Genomic DNA, 19,459 nt, shown 5'->3' on the forward strand with positions numbered 1-19,459 from the left:
ACAGATAAGCAGACCGACCAAGGACAAACTCCGGACTGCCGCTGGAAACAGCTGAAGTCAGCACAGAAATCACCACAGAATCCATCTTTATGTATATGCACTTTGTTACATAAAATCAGACTAGTATGGGTCTTTTGTCGTGGGATAAAATCACAAAATGTACCTAGAATTAGCTGTATGGGACTGTTTTCATGTGCTCTGTGACACATCTGAGCTGTATAAAAACACCAGGCACCACATGGCGGGAAATATATGTTCTAGGGTCCTTGTATACAAACTGTCAGAGCTTTATCAGATTTGGTCTAGCAGGGGTAGTTCTGTCCTATTGGTAGACGATGAACACAACCTCCACTGGCACCTCACCAAACCAGTTTGTTTACCTGTTCCATCAGACACGGTGGTGATCTGTTCTCCAGCTGAGCACATATGAGCAACCTCATTACAGAGATCACCTGAGATCACCAGCTTTCTCTATAACATGGAGATTGAGGTGTCGCCCAGTCCTTGACAGAGATATGCTATCCTGTGCTGACCACGAACAGTAAAGAGTTGGCCCAGGGACACTCTCAGGCCACATCAACGGTGTCTCTCGGTCGGTCTGCGTCACACAGGCTGTCCCCTGGGTCACCGGATCCTGGGTGTCTGTCAGCCGTGCCCTGGTTTGGTGGAGGCGGTGAAACCTTATAACCATAGGAAAGAAAAGGGCCTGGTGGGAGCGCCTCGGAGAGTTAGTGTGTGTGTGTTACAGAAGAGAACCAAGCTGTAGCTTTTCTCCATACCAGACCAGCATTTTCTTCTTACCTACACTACCTGTACTCCTTCACCTGGACACCAAGCCTATCTGTCTGATATTGTTAGGGGAAGCTGTTATGTTTTTGAAGTAGTCCTGAGTTAAGCTGGGAGTAGAGAGATTGAGTCACCTGGCTGCTGGTGTTAAATGCTCTGAGACAGGATTAGTTCAGGTCAGGGAGAAGCAGAGGGCCTGCTGTTATTTGGCACAAGAAAGCTGTTAGGTGTCATGACTGAATTCCAACTCTGGAGACAGCATACATGTGTTAATTCCACCTGCTGACTGTGGGAAGATGTTGGTTAAGTTGTATACTAGTAATCTAGTAATAAAGTAGTAAAAGCTCTAACATGTATAGTGCAGTTTTGTGTGTTGTTAAGATATCTCCCCTGGATGTGGAGAGAGTTGAGGCTGCCTCAGGCCCCACAAAGTGCCTCTGTTCTTCCCCCGCCCTGCGTCTTGCCTTTCAGTCCCCACTGAGTGATGTCAGGGGGTTGCCATGGACACCCATTCAGCCCTTTATTGCCCTGCATTGGCACTAAGCGCCATGAGGCAGGTGAGAACAGCCCCAGATCGCATCACTACTCCAGACCTGGCTTCAAATACTATTTGAAATCTTTTAGTGTTTGCTCTAACCGGCCTGGAGTACCATATGGCCGGGATATGACGTTTTTGGGACTGTTCCATTGGTCCAATATGCCAGGCAAGCTCAATCAAGCACAGATTAAGTATTTTAAATTATTTCAAATACTATTTGAACCTAGGTCTGCACTCCTGTCCCAGGGGCTTCATGGGGCTGGGGCTAGAGGGGGACTTACATACTCCCTCATTCCTTTTGTTTCTAAAGCCCTATTTCCATCAGATTGTTTTGTTGTGTCTCTCACCGGAGTGTACCAGCAGTGACATCATCACCCCTGAGTCAGTTGGGGTCAGTTACACGCATTGTAAGAGAGTAGAAAATGTGACTCTACCCAGGCAGAGACAGACCCAGAGCCAGCTCAACAGGACAATACACTGCTATAGACGTTTCGACCCTACCTGGGTTTACCCATTACAAGATACATTTAGTCTAGAACCATGAAGGAAACTTAATTTTAGCTCAGCCATGTTTGGTCTCTTTTCTTCATTTTTGTTACTCGGTAGAAGTGTTTTCACGTGAAGTAGATTAGAAAGGGAGAGGTAGTGTTTTCACGTGAAGTAGATTAGAAAGGGAGAGGTAGTGTTTTCACGTGAAGTAGATTAGAAAGGGAGAGGTAGTGTTTTCACGTGAAGTAGATTAGAAAGGGAGAGGTAGTGTTTTCACGTGAAGTAGATTAGAAAGGGAGAGGTAGTGTTTTCACGTGAAGTAGATTAGAAAGGGAGAGGTAGTGTTTTCACGTGAAGTAGATTAGAAAGGGAGAGGTAGTGTTTTCACGTGAAGTAGATTAGAAAGGGAGAGGTAGTGTTTTCATTTTCAATTCCACTGATACCATAGAACAATGAATTAAATACCAGAAAGCTGACCGAGTAGAAGTAGCAATACAATGAAGCTGAACCAGTTTGGAGGTTGGCGATCGATTGATGAAAGGTTTGGTATTACACCATGTCTCCAGTGCCTTCCTACCCCCGGAATGAACCTGTCATTCACACTAGGTGATATATTATGGGCGTAGGTAGTGGTGCTGAATGCTGAATCAGTGCTATGTGATTTGGCTACCTCCGTTCTAACACGGTGTGCTCTGTTTGTGTTGGGTAGGGTTGAGACCTTGTCAGAGACCCGGATAAAGACGGAGGAGAGACAGTGTTACCCAGGAGGCCGAGTGCTGCAGCACCACCCTAAACTGAACACATACACCCTGACGGTGGACACGTTGCTAGGGAAACCTCTGCCCAGCCTAAAGGGAGAGGTGGAGGAGCTACAGAAACTCATACAGCGCCACAGAGACGACAAGGTGAGATATATAACTCTGCTTTAAACTCTATCTGCTTTTAAACCATGTCTGCTTTCATCTCTTTCTGATTTTAACTCTCACATGTTGTTGTTTTAAATCATGACTTGAGGTATTCCTTACAGCTCCTAATGGAGCTAAGGGCTCATACAGTACAGTATGTTCTCTCAGATCCTACAACCAAATCTTGTGTGCACTAGCTAGCTAATTAATATCTGCCACAAGAGAAAACATGGCCTATTGTGAGTTACCTGCATGCTCTCCGTTTGTTTGCTCTGAAAGTTTTTTGTACATCTTATCTTTACAGGAAGTTAATATGTGTGTGTGTGTGTGTAATACATAGTGTGTGATTTATTATTTGTGTCATTTGTTATTCACACTGTGTTTCTGTTTGTGCTGTAGGAAGATCATGTGCTCCAGCAGCAGTCACCAGATGAGCTGAACACTACAGCAGGATCCAGTGGCATCAGCAACACATCAGCACACTCAGCCACAGAGTCCCAGCCCCCCCACAGCCATGCCCAGCAGCGGAGAGAGGGCGAGACTCCAGCTTTCAGCGCACCATCCTGTGGAGACCAGCAGGAGGAAGCTGATAGAGAGAGGACAGGCGTAATCACTGCCACGCAGGGCAGCAAGGCAGGGCGCTGTAAAAGGAACCAGGAAGAGAACGAGAAGTGGAGAGCAGAGACTGAGACAGGCGATAAGGCTGTTGCTGCTCCGACAAAGGCTTCACGAGCCATGGGCCACGCGCAGTCTCAGGAACACACGGAAGCTAAGCATCAGTCCCTGAGGACTACAGGCAGCAGCAGTAGTGGCTGTGGGGACACAAGTGTTCAGAGGACTATGGAAAGGCAGGGCGAGCCTGAGAACATCCAGGAGATGGAGTCTGGGGCTCCTGTGGAGAATGGACAGCACGACAAACATAGCGGTGAGGTTGAGGTGGAGTATGCTGAGGCCACTTCTGAATGTACTCTTCAGACTTTGACGGGAGCTGTGAGCCGCCATGAGGCACAAGCTGTAGAGGCACAGGACTCCGAACAAAGACAGGAAACCACTACAGCAGTGACAAGTTATTCTGTGGAGCCCGAGTGGGCCGATAACAGCAACCAGACCTGGGAGTCTGAGAGGGGCGGTACAGACGAGAGAAAGACAGAGGCAGGAAACCCCAGCCAACAGACCAACGGTAGCACTGAGACAACCAGCAGCAGAAGTGGAGAGACTGACACAAACAGCATGAAGCAGAGCCCCATTATGGTGGAGGGAGAGATCAAGAGTAGCCATTCACACGGACCAGGTTACGTTACAGCAAAAGAACCCAGTGAGCAGCAGGTCCTGGACCAGCAAGTTGAGGATACAGTGGAGGTAGTGGCAACCCCACCACAGCCAAGGCGGGACCAGGACGGCACCCACAGCCAGGGCCATGAGACTGGGCAGGAATGTGAGGAACAGCCGTCCACTGACTTAGCCAGCAGAACAGCTGAGGACAGAGAGAGTGGAGAGACCACGGGACGACAACACTGTGATGTCACGATACACACATCCTCTTTTGAGGAGGGGGAACTCGTCCAGTCTGTCGGCTGCTCCACAGACAAACTGTCTGAGGGGACAGTCACGGGACAGGAGGCCCCTGGGAAGAAGGTGTCTGTACAGTGGGCATCGTTAGAAGAGGCAGACTCTCTGGCATGTAGAGAGGAAATAGCAGCCACAGCAGTAGCAGTAGTGGCTGTAGCAGTAGCAGCTGCTGTAGCAAGCCTAGAACAATGCAACTCAAACTCCATGCTGGAGGGAGGCCAGGTACAGGAAGCTGCCGCAGAGAGCCAGAGTAAGCATCAGACTGGACCCAAAGACCCTGCACGAAGGTCAGGGGTCACGGTGTCTGAGGCCACTGAGAACCTTAGCACCTCAGACAGGGGTCCGACTGTCTCAGCAAGTCCATTAGAGGAGGATGTGATGGTCAAGAACCCCTCAAAGGGAGCGGATGAGCCTCATGTCAGACAGGGAGAGGAGAACAGTGATCTGTCCAATACCACACATGGGAGTGAGAATGGAGTGGAGGCCCAACTACCAGGCCTGAGTCTGACACAGGAAGAAAGTGTAGAAGCCAGCAGAGAGTGTGCAGACTCCCACTCGCACACGTTATTACATGATGAAAGGGCTGTGGACAGACAGAGTGCTGAGGTCATATCCTCCTCCTCCTCTATCTCCCCAGAGAGATCCTCAGAGCTGACACATCAGGAGGCCATCCCAGAGAGCCCGGCCCCACCAGCCCCACCTGAACATAGACATACACCCAGTGACTTGACCCTGACCACCCTTACACACCCAGACAGTGGTACATCCCTGAATCCAGAGCTGACTTCCCCATTGGAGCTAGACAATGGAAAAGGCCTGTATGACGAGCAGTACAGCTCCTCTGTGGAAGTAGTCATTGGCATGTCCTTGGGCCTTCAGTCTTCAGACACACTGGAAAGCCTGGATGGTGTGTGTGTGAGAACACTGGATACTAAAGAAGAGCATTCTGAAGATTTAAGACAGCTTGACAAGCCAGTGAAAGGTAAGGCCACATAATAATACACATATAGCTAGATTGTAGCTAATTATGGCCCTTTATATCCTGATTTTGCAGATTTTGGCTTTGTTTTGCTTACATAGATTTTAATTTATTGCTCAAGAAGAATGCTTTTAGTATACAGTTGACATTTTTCAAAGAGGAAGATGACTATCGGCACTAGCTGAAATCCAAAGAGATTTGGGTCATGAGGCTAACCTGAAGCTCATATTTCATTTACATGCACCCTCTACTGCAGGGGTCTCCAACCTTTTCTAGCATCATTTTTTATAGCTTTCAAATAGGCACATTCTTCTATTCTCCCCCTGGTCCTTGGTGTACAATAGATTAGTTTTCTGTCAATATAACTGGTAAAATAATGGTTAATAAGCAACTATAAGGGGCCCCATAAAACGATATTTTGTATTTTCTGGAATTCCGTTTTTTTTCAGTAGGCCTAACAGCAGAAACATTCCTAGGCAGACACATTCCTCTCTTGTTTAATGCACAATTTAAGGTGAATTACACCAAAAAAATCTAATTTGTTTAGTTATTTTCCAAGACCTCAAAATTGGTCTTCTGATGCATTGACATTGATTCAGGACGTTTTCCTGGTTTTAGATTTTTTTACTCTCAATAATACACATATTCATAGAGAACGAATGAAAATGTTCTGAGTCAATGTCAATGCATCAGAAGAACAATTTTGAGGCGATTCTTTTTGTTGTTGTTGTGTATTAAACAAGAGAGGAATGTGTCTGCTGTTAGGACTACTGATACAGCACTTAGTTTGCAAAACAATGGCCAACCAATTGATACAAATAATCATATTCTGTCAGGTAAGCCTGTTTAGCAATTAACATTTACTTGAGAAGGTTTTTGGGGAAAGTTTTTCTGTCTACCCTCAAGACGGTTATCATTAGCATAATTAACTGGCTACGCACAGGGTGATAGACAAATGTGCACACCAAACAGACAGACAAGCAATATTGCTGGCAATGAATTGGCAGATAATGTGTTACGTTTGTCTTTTTAGGCCAATAGTGGTGAGCAGGAATTGGATAATGTCAATGTGGCTTCGACTGGAAAGTAGCTGGGAGGTTTATGTTTTTGACAGTTTGCGATGGAACACATGGGGAAAATGCACGTACTTTCAGAATTGCTTTGCAAGCGACTCATAGTTTGTGTTCTTAGCTTGTATTATTTCTTATTGTTGTTGCATTGTGGAGAAGGAACCTGCAAGTAAGCATTTCATTGGACGATGTACACCATGCGTATCCCGTACATACAACTAATTAAAAACTTGAAACTTGAGGATGGCTGCGAGCTGCTGTTAGCTGGTGAATTACCTGTTGGAGAACCCTGCTCTACTGTATACAGTATCTGAGCCTGGCCCAGCTGCTAAGTTCAGGCCCAGTGTGCATCCCTCAAATGCTGTTGAAGTGCACCGCCTGCTCTGAGGCATAGCACACTGTCGTATGACTTTGAGCATGTGACCATTAGTTCAGCTATGTGTCAACTGCTGCTAAAGAGAGGCTGTCATTTGTCATGACATTCTGGCGATGTTGATCTACGGAATATTTACGTCAAACAAGTCCCCAAACAGAAACTAGAACAAAATGTAACTTAAGTCCATAATATTGTCAGCTTCAGTATGTGAATTAGAAGAAGCTTAATTTTCAGGAGAAACATAACATGAGACTCTGGCCTCTGGTCCTTTAGTCAGTCTGAAAAGGTCAAAGGCTTCATATCAGTCAACTAGAGCGCTATGTGAATGGAGCTGGCTGTGTATTTATGTATGTCAGTCTGTGTATCCAAGCAACAATACAATGATCTCACCAGACCTTACAGTAGGTTCTGAAAATAGAGGTAGCCTGAACGGTGGTCTTCCACTCGGAGCCCCGGGCCAAATCTTGGCAGTCTGTAAGCACATGGCTACGCCCTGGCCCTTTCCCGTCTGGATGGGAATATGAAGCAGAATAGATCCTCTACATCTACACTGATGTGGTATAAATAGCAGGGCAGTGTTGACTGATGCTGAGCAACATCATTGTTCCCTAATAGAAATGACTATGTTTCCCCCAACCTACCTCCTCTCTTCCTGCATGACAGCTGGTTTGTTGTTGCTATCCAAATGGTTGTCAAGGCATAGACCATTTTATACATTAGACACTACTGGTATGATTCGTTATTATGAGTTTGTTTTGAGTTCAAATGAAGTTTCATTTACTGAGAGGATTCTGTGTTAGTTTTTCCATAAGGTCATGGCTTCATATTCCTCTTCCTGTGTCATACCTATGTCTCTTACTGTATCTCTCCCCAGACAATGACATAGTCTGTCCATCCCAGGGAGAAGAGAAGGAGAAGAAGGAATCCCTCTCAGACACGGCAGACTCTACACTGGTGAGTTTATGTTCATGTGTTTATGAATGTACAGTCTCAGGTTGTTTAATAACTTGGAACATAAGTAAAAACGTACTGTGACTCCAGTTCCCACAAATCAGGGGGAAGTCACATGTAGTTTGATTAATGTAACATTTTTCATGACTGGGAGACTATTTGTTTCTGGGAAGCAGTCTCACCTGACCTCACTAAATAAACCCTTTTCATGTTTGCCTTCACTTTTGGGGATGTCCGTACAAACATGACGCACTTTTCGGCCTGCTATGTTGAACTCTGTCTTCTAAAAGTCGAGTGGGAAGATTTGGGAAAGCTGTGGCCATGCGGTTCACTGTGTGTGTGCGCCCTGCCCTGTTTAACCAGGAGAAAAGAAAGATGACCTCACTGTATCTTCTCTCCCCTGAGAGGAGTGATATGAGGGGTAAGAAACAAGCCGTAGAGAGGGAGGCAGAAATAACAGTCTGACAACAGCAGCAGAAGTGTGAAGGAAGGGAGGGAGAGGAAGTGTCTTATTACCAGCATGATACATCCACACCAGCAGGGCCAGGACACTGCCCTCCATCACAGCTCTAGAAACATATCTCTTCCTATGGGAAGCCATATTGTTTCATACCATTGTCATTATCGGTTTTTGACCACCTGGTTCTAAAAGGTGTCCTTCTGTTGTATAGTAGGTATTAGAAACTTGGTGGTTCGAGCCCTGAATGCTGATTGATTGACAGCCGTGGTATATCAGACCATTTATTTTTACTGTTCTAATTACGTTGGTAACCAGTTTATAATAGCAATATAAAACCTCTGGGGTTGTGGTATATGGCCAATATACTGTACCAGGCACTCCGCATTGCGTCGTGCTTAAGAACAGTCCTTAGCCGTGGTATATTGGCCGTATACCACAACCCCTCAGGCCATATTGCTTAATGATGTTATGGTGAGGGACTGACCTTACAGATGTAGGCAGCCTTCCTTTGTGATTGTCTTGTGGTATTTTGTGTCAGCATAGGCCACAGAGCCTATGTGACTGGGATGATCTCATACTGTATACTTCATTCATGTCATATGCTTCAGCCACAAACACATGGTGTGTGGCACCACTGTTGCAATCACACAAACAATCACACCACAATCTCACAGTGTGCTCGTCATCGACGTTGTTTAGCTTAAACTCTGTCTGCAACTATGATACTTGTATTTCCTCATGAGGTATTTTAGTATTGTTCAGTTCTAATTAGTTCTGTACTTCTGTTCCCCCCACCAGTCTGAATGTGGCGGAGCTGTGCTGCTCTCATGCTAATCTGGGGACTGGCACGTATACGTATACAGAGCCTTCAGAAAGTAGTTATTCCACATGTTGTTGTGTTACAGTCTGAATTAAACATGTATCATCCATCTACAATACACACAATAGCCCATAAGGGCAAAGTGAAGACATGTTTGATATTTTTTTTGCGAATGTATTGAAAATGAAATACAGAAATATACATTTGGCAGCGATTACAGCTGTGAGTCTTTCTGGGTAATACTCTAAGAGCTTTCCACACCTGGATTGTGCAACATTTGCCCATTATTATTTTCTAAATTCTTCAAGCTCTGTTAATTTGGTTGTTGATCATTGGTAGACACCCATTTTCAAGTCTTACTATAGATTTTCAAACAGATTTACAGTACCAGTCAAAAGTTTGGATACACCTACTCATTCAAGGGTTTTTCTTTATTTTTACTATTTCTACATTGTAGAATAATAGTGAAGACATTGAACCTATGAAATAACACATGGAATCATGTAGTAACCAAAAAGGTGTTCAACAAATCAAAATATATTTTATATTTTATATTCTTCAAAGTAGCCACCCTTTGCCTTGATGAAAGCTTTGCACACTCTTGGCATTCTCTCAACCAGTTTTGTATTGAGGAAAAAAGTTAATTGCTTTACCACATTATTTGCAGTGTTACTTTAGTAACTTGTTAAACAGGATGCATTTGGAATAGGTGTTTTCTGTACAGGCTTCCTCCCTTTCACTCTATCAATTAGGTTGGTAATGTTAGCTTATACTGTTGTTGATCCATCCTCAGTTCTCCCCTATCACTGCCATTATACACTGTGACTGTTTTAAAACCCTCAAGTCAATTTCCGCTCCCCTGCAGGAATCTAATTAGCATATTTATTTATTTTTATCCCGAAAATTGTTCTTCTCAGGCTATTATGACCCCTCTATTATGACCCCAACATGTCAGTTGTTTTGCTGTAGGATGCCTACAAGCCTCAAAAGACCTGTCTGAAAATAGACCAGTACCAGTTTGAAAAACTGATGGGAGTATACACTGAGTGTTCAAAACATTAAGAGCATCTTCCTAATATTGAGTTGCTCCCTCCCAGCCTTTTGCCCTCAGAGCAGCCTTAATTCATCAGGGCATGGACACAAGGTGTCAAGTGTTCCACAGGGATGCTGGCCCACTAGATGTTTTAAAGTCACAATTGGCCTCATGGTGAAATCCACCGTATCCATCTCCGGCAACTCCATCGTAAATCATGAAGTTGAGTTTATCAGGAACAGGAACCTTGACAAACATTTTTCAATGGTAAATGGCCTGAGTAAACGATCTTATTTATTCACAATCTTTGGTTTCTGCCTCATTGATTATGACAACATGTCAGAGGGACAGATTGCAGGAGATGCCTGGAATAATAACTTGGTGCTTGTCACCAACAGAGAGATGTTTTACATCAACTGGAGCTGCATGTTAGTCGACAGACTGCACCAGAGATCTACATTTGTTTGAAAATGTTCATGACCAAAGTTTTCAACAATACATGGATCATACAAAGGAGAATATAGAGCACTTACAGATTCACTATTGATGTTACATTGATGATATAAAGTAAGATGTTACATTTGTGGAATGCTTTGTTTTGACATGCATCACAGATTTTAGTGTGAAGGAGTTAATGCGAGGTACAGTTGAGTAATCTTCGAAAAACAGAACTCTTGAGTACTGTGGGGGAAGAGTTGCAGAGAGCAGCCTGGAGAGAAGTAAGTCCTGAAAGACAGAGCAGATGGAGCTTCTGTTCCTGCCAGCCACGGCTGTGTGTCCTCAGGCACCCCCTTGTGTTGTGTTCTAGTATAACTACCTCCAGATGTGTGCTTGGGCTGCTCTTCGCTGCAATTCATATGGTTTAACAAGAAAAAGACAACACAGATTATTAAAAGTTGTTTTTATTCTTCTCCAGAAGCCTTGGTTCAGTAATATTTTAGAGTCATTCTTGAGAGCCTGCAGTTTAGTCAGCAATTGTGATTAGGAAGGTTAATGATTTTTTGAGTTTTCACAGGTTACCAAAGCGAGCATGGTATTAAGGCTGTTATAAATCTGGCACTCGTCCTTACTGCAGTGAAATGGGCTGTCTGGGCACTGTACAACTTAGTAGGTCCTGAGGCTGCTCAGTGCTCCATTCATAACAGGAAGGAGGTTTTCCACCATATTGTTTGATTTTGGGGACGATTGGGTTGGGAGGAAGGGGTAGCTTGTGAAGTCTTCAGTGAGATTGATCAGTGGAGCTAGACAAACACACTGAGCCTGTTCATGGCTCACTGAGTCTGACCATGGTGAGTCTAGCTGTCGTGAGTGTGTGTGAAAAGGGGAATATCAGTCATTTCACTAAGTCTTTACATATGTCCCTCTTCTTCTCCCTCCATCTGGTTTCTCTTCCTCTTCCTCCGTAGGTCCTCTGTAGTTGTACAGCAGGATACACGCTTAGAAAAAAAGGTTCCAAAAGGGTTCTTTCGCTGTCCCCATAGGAGAACCCTTTTTGGTTTCAGGTTGAACCCTCTGTGGAAAGGGTTTTACATGGAACCCAAAAGGTTTCTACTTGGGTCCAAAAAGGTTTCTTCAAAGGGTTCTCTTATGGGGACAGCCAAATAACCCTTTTAGGTTGCTGCCATGCTATGTTGTTGTCTTAGGTCTCTCTTTATGTAGTGTTGTGGTGTCTCTCTTGTCATGACGTGTGTTTTGTCCTATATATATTTTTTGATGTATTATCCCAGCCCCCATACCTGAAGGAAGCCTTTTGGTAGGTCATCATTGTAAATAAGAATTTGTTCTTAACTGACTTGACTAGTTTAAAAAAATGTCCTAAGAGTCTATGAGGAAACATAGTTTGTTTTTCTTTCTTTCTCTCTAACACCTACTGTAGGGAGGTCCTACACCAGCGTAGGTCCTATAGGGTAGTCCTATAACAGCCTAGGTCTTTTTTGGTTATGGTCCTGAACTAGCCTAGGTCCTAAGCCCAGAGCTCCATAGGTGCCATGTATTTAGCAGAGACTCAGTCTCAGACCCTCTATGTTTGTATGTATCAGGGCTTTACAAAGGCCCCTTCACAGTGCTCCCCCCCCCCCCCTACCACCTCTCTCAACCCACCCTGACCCTTTTATGATAAATGATCCTTCTCCCAGGGGACGAGCTGCACCCACACCACTATGCTAACTGAGCAGGCAGCATGGGAAGTGATACGCTTAGTGACATTTAGTGAATTCTGCGTTCTTAAATGTTTTGAAAAGGGCTGTTATTTACAGTAGGCATGTGTTGAGAGTTTGTTGTGGCATGCAAACGACTGCCTTCAAATAGAAGGCCGCCGTTTGTTAGCGCAGCACGAGAGGCTGGAGGAAATATGGAAGTGTTTACTGTTAGAATGGTCGGGTGGGGGTGGGGCACGCAGATCAGTCTCAATAGAAACAGGAAGCTTTGGCTATGAGGGTGATTTGTGTGTGTGTATGTGTGTGTGTGTGTGTTTGTGTGCATTTGTGTGTGTGTGTGTGTGTGTGCCCTTGAGAGTGTTCTGTGCTGTTTTCTCATTTTCTGGCTATGCACTCTGTGTGCACAGTGTGTTTCTATCAGCTTGCATGGCTTTGTCCTGTCTTTGCCCTCGTGTGTGACTTCCTATTCAGAATGGCTGCTAAGCCAGACTGCCAGTTGATTGAACTATCTTAGCAATTGTAATAATGATGTAACAATGTGAATTGGTTGGACATTTCTTGCAAGTTACACAGTCGGAAGGAAAAAGAGAAGCTAAACCACATGTTTTCTCCCTTCTCCATAGTGATAGGTTTTCACCAATGAGAATGACCTGACTAGAAAAAAAACCTAAACAAGATGGGCACATCATGTATTTTGGTCTGTTCTTTTCTGTTCCCCTCCTAATGTTATGTGTAGTGTGCCCTGGGGAGTAGTAGGATTAGGACCATGTTGCTCTTGGTTCCAGGAGTTGTGTTGCGTTCTGCTCTGCTGCCCAGACGTGTTAGTTAGAATGGAAGGAGCCCCAGCCGTCTCAAGTCTCTCTCTCCCTCTCTCTCTCTCTCTCTCTCTCTCTCTCTCTCTCTCTCTCTCTCTCTCTCTCTCTCTCTCTCTCTCTCTCTCTCTCTCGTCAAGTGGACAGTTTTTTAATGGTTGCCATGATTCTAGCTGTTTGTCCTTCCCATTGATCTGTCTGCAGATGTGGAGTTTTTTCCTGCTTTCTTCCCCAGTCTTCCACACAGAGGGCAGTTCTGCATTCTCCTCCTCTTCGGTTCCCGGGGGTTGAGGTCATTTTCCTCACATTGAGATATGAATTGTGAGCTTGGGATGTTTACCATGCGTTTGCTGTTTCTACTTAAATATTTGTTTTTAATGAAAACAATTACTAACTGTAGTATTATTTAATAGAAACCTATGGGAGAAGTAACAGTATTTGTTTTTGATTATTTGTGTAGTTATTTGACATTTTACTGCATTGTTAGGAGCTAGTGACAAGAATTTCACTGCACCCGCTATAACATTTTCTAAACTGTGTATGTGACTAACACACTTTTATTTGATAGTTTCCCTTAGGAAAAGACTTATCTTTCTTCCTTATGGCCGAGGAATCACCGTTTGTAGGAGAGCATCCCTCTCCTGGGGTCAGGATGGCAGTATGCAGGGCAGGCCTCAGAGGCTTCTCTCATGGCCGGCTGCCTTAGACTGTTTCCAAAGACACACATGCTCTCCCTGCCGCTCAGCATCACAGCACAACACTGTTCAACTCGTCACTAAAGATACACAGGAAGAGGAAATAGATGGAGATAGAAGGGAGGATAAGAGGATGGGAAATGAACCGAAAATGGAAATAGATGAAAAGAGGAAAACAGCCAAAAAAGCCCAAAAAAAGCAGTATCAGTAAAAGGGAGGCCAGGAAAAGAGGGAGAGGCTCGGTGAGTAACAGGGAATTTGAGAGGAGGGAGGAGTGTGTGGGAGAGAGGGAGGAGGGAGGGTCAGACCCAGGGGCTGGTTCTGTGAGCAGATGTGGGAAGAGTTGCTCATTTTCCCCAAACTTTACGAAGGACTCCACAAGGCTGGGCTTCATGTTGGAATCTAGCGCATTTCTGTTAATAACCACTCCTTTTCACTGCCTGGAAAGATGTACGAGCGACACAAGCGGAGGTACAGTCTGCGTGGAAAGGGGGAGAGAACAGTGGATGTCGTTTTGATAAAGGTATGAATGGACAGAGAATATTTTCAGTTGCCACATGAGAGAGAGCTCTACTCCTATGGATATGGTCATGGAAATATTTTGTAACTAGTTTTTATAAATGTGTGTTGTGTTTTAGCTTTTCTTCTCTGCTGTCTCCGTGTGGTAACAAAGTAGATTTCATATCTACACCGCAAAAATGTCACAGAAACATTATTTAGTTGCTGAGTGTGTATTTGTCCGGTTGTGTCTAATTATTAGCTGTTCCTCTGTGTGTGCTCAGGAGGTGTGGAGTGTGTGTGTGAGCCGTTGGTAGATGGGCACACTGACAGCCTCTAGGAGTGTGCTCTCAGGGTGGAGTTTGTTTTTGGATGGAGAGTGGAGGCCTGCAGGCCAGATCCCATTAATATCCATTCTCTTTCCTTCTTTCTCTCTTTCATTCTGTCTTTCTCTCTTTCTCTCTCATTCTCTCTGTTTTCTCTTCTCTCCTCTCCTGATCTGTCTCTCTCTCCCTTTCTATCACTCTTGCTCCTTGTTTATTTTGATTGACTCTTTGTCTGTGTGCAAAGTGTGAGTTACTGAATACAATGCTATGATTCTGCATGTGATGCGTATTCGGTTGTCTGTGTGTGTCGGGATAGATTATACCTAAAATATCTCATAGACTTGTCAAAACCTGTCCCCTTTTTAATTGTACAGATAAAACATTTTATTTAAAAAAGAATACAGCTTAGATCATGTTTTTCCATAGACGTTCACAGATACAATCTTATAAAACAGGCAAACCTGAATTTGTATTCTGTAAAATACAATTATTGCTCAAGGGTATGTCAACCTTTTCAGTGGAGGATGAAGGATTTGAGTGATATTCATAGCATCTCACACATCATTATCACATCAAGCATGTCTCCCTACTGTAGCTGGGTGGCACTGGGAACAGAGGTGGAATGTGTCTTGTGGGATTTGGGCTGGTGAATATACAGTATATGTAGTGGTAAGGAAGGGCACTTTATTTGTATCTGAGAGAGGCCAGTCCAAATCAGCAGAGCCTGTTCTAGCACTTGGACAGAGTAGAGTGGCCTGTGGATTAGGTGTGTGATATGGGCTCTGGCTGCATCTCTGTGGCCAGGCGTCAGACTCTATCTTTGGGCTTGAGTCCTGGGACCTCTCCTCTCTGCTCGCCATCATCTTTGGATGTCACAGAACAGGCCAGACTAGCATTGGACAATGATGAGATTTAACACCTGGTAGGTCGCTCCGCTTGGATGTCGGCCCACCACTTCAAGCTCAACCTCAAGACGGAGTTGCTCTTCCTCTCGAGGAAGGCCTGCCCGCTTTAAGAACTCTCCATCACGGTTGTCAACTCCATGGTGTCCCCCTCCCAGAGTGCAAAAATCCTTGGCGTGACCATGGACAACAACCTGTCTTTCTCTGCAAATATCAAGGCAGTGCAGGTTCATGCTCTACAACATCTGTAGAGTACGACCTTTCCTCACACAGGAAGCAGCGCAGGTCCTAATCCAGGCACTTGTCATCTCCCGTCTGGACTACTGGAGCTCTCTGTTGGCTGGGCTTCCTTCTTGTGCCAAAAAAACCCTGCAACTTATCCAGAAAGCCACAGCCCACCTGGTGTTCAATCTTCCCAAGTTCTCCCATGTTACCCCGCTCCTCCACCGACTCCACTGGCTTCCAGTTGAAGCTCGCATCCACTACAAGACCATGGTGCTTTCCTACAGAACAGCAAGAGGAACTGCCCTTCCCTACCTTCAGGCTATGCTCAAATCATACACCCCAACCTGAGCACTCTGTTCTGCCTCCTCTGCTCTTGGCCGTCCCACCCCAACGGGAGGACAGCTCCCGCTCAGCACAGTCTTCTCTGTCCTGGCAATGATTGAACCAGCTTCACTCTGTTAGGACAGCAGAGTTCCTGCCCATCTTCCAAAAACATTTGAAACACTACCTCTAAAAAGAGTATCTTAAATAAATCCCCAAATGTGTCTTTTCTTACTAGCACTGACTTTGCTAAAAACTATTTTATTGAGGGAAAATGTACTTACTACAACTGTGACTGTTGTTTTACCTAGCTATCCTAAGATGAATGCACTAATTATAAGTTGCTCTGGATAAGAGCGTCTGCTGTATCACTAAAATGTTAAATAACATTTTGGATGGCTTCAATACAGAGGGGAAGAGAAGACCAAGTACACTGTTATTGTATTACTTTTGCCTCATTTTGAGTGACTACCTCATCTCTGTCCCCCACACAATCTGAATTTCAAACAGATTCAAACATAACGACCAGGGAGGTTTTCCAATGCCACACAAAGAAAGGCACCCATTGGTAGATTGGTATTTTTTAAAATTTAATAGCAGACAATGAATATCCCTTTGAGCACGGTGAAGTCATTAATTACTCTTTGGATGGTGTATCAATACACCCAGTCACTACAAAGATACAAGCATTCTTCGTAACTTAGTTGCCAAAGAGGAAGTAAATCGCTCAGGGATTTCACCATGTGGCCAATGGTGACTTTAAAGCAGTTACAGAGTTTAACGGCTGTGATAGGACAAAACTGAGGGTGGATCAACAACATTTTAGTTTGTTTCACCTTTAGTTAACCAGGTAGGCTATTTACAACTGCGACCTGGCCAAGATAAAGCAAAGCAAAAACAACAACATAGAGTTGCACATGGGATAAACAAACATACAGTCACTAACACAATAGAAAAATCTGTATACAGTGTGTGCAAATGAAGTAACGAGGTAAGGCAATAGTGGCGAAGTAATTACAATTTAGCAATTTACACTGGAGTGATATATGTGCGGATGACGATGTGCAAGTAGAAATACTGGTGTGCAAAATTGCAGAAAAACAAATATGGGATGAGGTAGGTAGTTGGTTGGATGGGCTATTTACAGATGGTTTGTGTACAGCTGCAGCGATCTGTAAGCTGCTCTGACAGCTGATGCTTAAAGTTAGTGAGGGAGATATAATTCTCCAACTTCAGTGATTTTTGCAATTCGTTCCAGTCATTGGCAGCAGAGAACTGGAAGGAAAGGTGGCCAAAGTAGGTGTAGGCTTTGGAGATTACCAGTGAAATATACCTGCTGGAGCGCGTGCTACGGGTGGGTGTTGCTATGGTGACCAGTGAGCTGAGATAAGGCGGAACTTTACCTAGCAAAGACTTATAGATAACCTGGAGCCAGTGGGTTTGGCGACAAATATGTAGCAAGGACCAGCCAACGAGAGCATACAGGTCATAGTGGTGGGTAGTATATGGGGCATTGGTGATAAAACGGATGGCACTGTGATAGACTGCAACCAATTTGCTGAGTAGAGTGTAGGAGGCTATTTTGTAAATTACATCGCTGAAGTCAATGATCGGTAGGATAGTCAGTTTTGCGAGGGTATGTTTGGCAGCAAGAGTGAAGGAGGCTTTGTTGCGAAATAGGAAGTCAATCCTAGATTTAATTTTGGATTGGAAATGCTTAATGTGAGTCTGAAAGTAGAGTTTACAGTCTAGCCAGACACCTAGGTCTTTATAGTTATCCACATATTTTAAGTCAGAACCGTTCAAGGTAGTGATGCTAGTCGGGTGGGCAGGTGCGGGCAGCGATCGGTGGAAGAGCGTGCATTTAGTTTTACTAGCATTTAAGAGGAGTTAGAGGCCACTGAAGGAGTGCTGTATGGCGTTGAAGCTTGTTTGGAGGTTAGTTAACACAGTGTCAAAAGAAGGGCCAGAAGTATACAGAATGGTGTCATCTGCGTATAGGTGGATCAGAGAATCACATCGCAAGAGCGACATCATTGATATATACAGAGAAAAGAGTCGGCCCGAGAATTTACATCTGTGAGTCTAATACTTTCCGTAATGCTAACCATAATACTAACTGTAATACCAACTGTAATAACAGAGTGAGAAGAAGGAAGCCTCAACAGAATTCATATATTCCAAAACATGCATCCTGTTTGCAATAAGGCACTAAAGTAAAACTGCTAAACATGTGGAAAAGAAAAGTACTTTATATCCTGAATACAAAGTGTTTATTTGGGGGGAAATCCAACACAACACATCACTGAGTACCACTTCAAGCTAGGTGCTGGCTGCATCATGTTATGGGTATGCTTGTCATCGGCAAGGACTAGGGAGTTTTTTTTAGGATAAAAATCAACAGAATAGAGCTAAGCAGACAAAATCCTAGAGGAGCCCCTGTCTTAGTTTGTTTTCCAACAGACACTGGAAGACGAATTCACCTTTCAGCAGGAGAATAACCTAAAACACATGGCCAAATATACATTGGAGCAAAGCTGTTAGAGACTTTCCCAGAAAGACTCACAGATGTAATCGCTGCCAAAGGTGATTCTAACATTTATTGACTCGGGTGTGAATACTTATGTAAATTAGATATTTCTGTATTTCTGTATATATATATATTTTTTTTTATGTCTAAAAACACATTTTCACTTAGTAATTATGGGATATTGTGTGTACAGTAGATGGGTGAAGGGGAAAAAAACATTTGTGAAGGGATATAACACTTTTTGAAGGCACTGTATATTAGAGACAAGATGGCCTCTATACCTTATTTATTGCATCTGTCTTACACCATCCCTCAAAAGTAAGGGTGACGGCGGTAGTGGTCAGATCAAATCTATTTTTCCTTAGCTTTGGCCCTTTCTCAGACTGACAAACTGTCCTGTGAAGTTCTTTGGTGTGGTGTGGTCATGTGTGCCGTGAAGGTCGATGGCCAAGTGAACTCAGTGCCAGATAGACCAGGGTAAAACTCCTTGCTACTTGTTGCTAGTACCACTCCTGGGAGAAATTTTGTTTGAAATTAGCCCCCAGCTCTATTAACTATGCCTCAGCTTCAGAAAAATGTATCTCGGTAAAGCCGCCTTCAGTTTTAGTGCCCCCCCATTTTTGGAATAGTCTACAAAACTCATCTTGACTCTGGTGCCTCTAGGGCAGTTTAGGACTTTAATGTTGAATGAATTTAATGAGAATTGCAACTATTTATTTTTAATATAAACAATTGTATTTGGTGTTTGAAGCTGTAGTGTTTATTATGTAATTTTCAGTTTATTTTTATTGATCATTTTGAATTTGTTGTATCGTTTTCCTCAGGGCACCATTGTAATTGAGACCCTGGTCTCAATGGGTTCGCCTGAATAAATAAAAGTTAAATAAAAACAATTTACAAATCTATTCTAAGTGCATGTATTGATCGTATGTGCGTAAACTAAGCTTGGCAGTGTTGTTTTTATCTACACAGTAAGTACTGTAACAAAGCACTTCGAATTAGTTCTCTCCAAGGACAA

General features: G+C 43.9%; 1 protein-coding gene across 7 annotated transcripts in view; it reads left to right on the forward strand.

The window, feature by feature from the left end:
* Positions 1-19,459, forward strand: part of LOC109888558 (A-kinase anchor protein 13) — a 156,617-nt gene that overhangs the window by 87,576 nt on the left and 49,582 nt on the right. For all 7 annotated transcript variants that reach the window (XM_031822659.1, XM_031822661.1, XM_031822662.1 and 4 more), the window contains exons 6-8: positions 2,523-2,718; positions 3,118-5,269; positions 7,587-7,666. In XM_031822659.1, the coding sequence (XP_031678519.1) occupies positions 2,523-2,718; positions 3,118-5,269; positions 7,587-7,666 (2,428 nt within the window). The remainder of the gene's footprint in view (positions 1-2,522; positions 2,719-3,117; positions 5,270-7,586; positions 7,667-19,459) is intronic.

The sequence above is a fragment of the Oncorhynchus kisutch genome, linkage group LG4, assembly GCF_002021735.2.
Source record: "Oncorhynchus kisutch isolate 150728-3 linkage group LG4, Okis_V2, whole genome shotgun sequence".
NCBI lineage: Eukaryota > Metazoa > Chordata > Actinopteri > Salmoniformes > Salmonidae > Oncorhynchus > Oncorhynchus kisutch.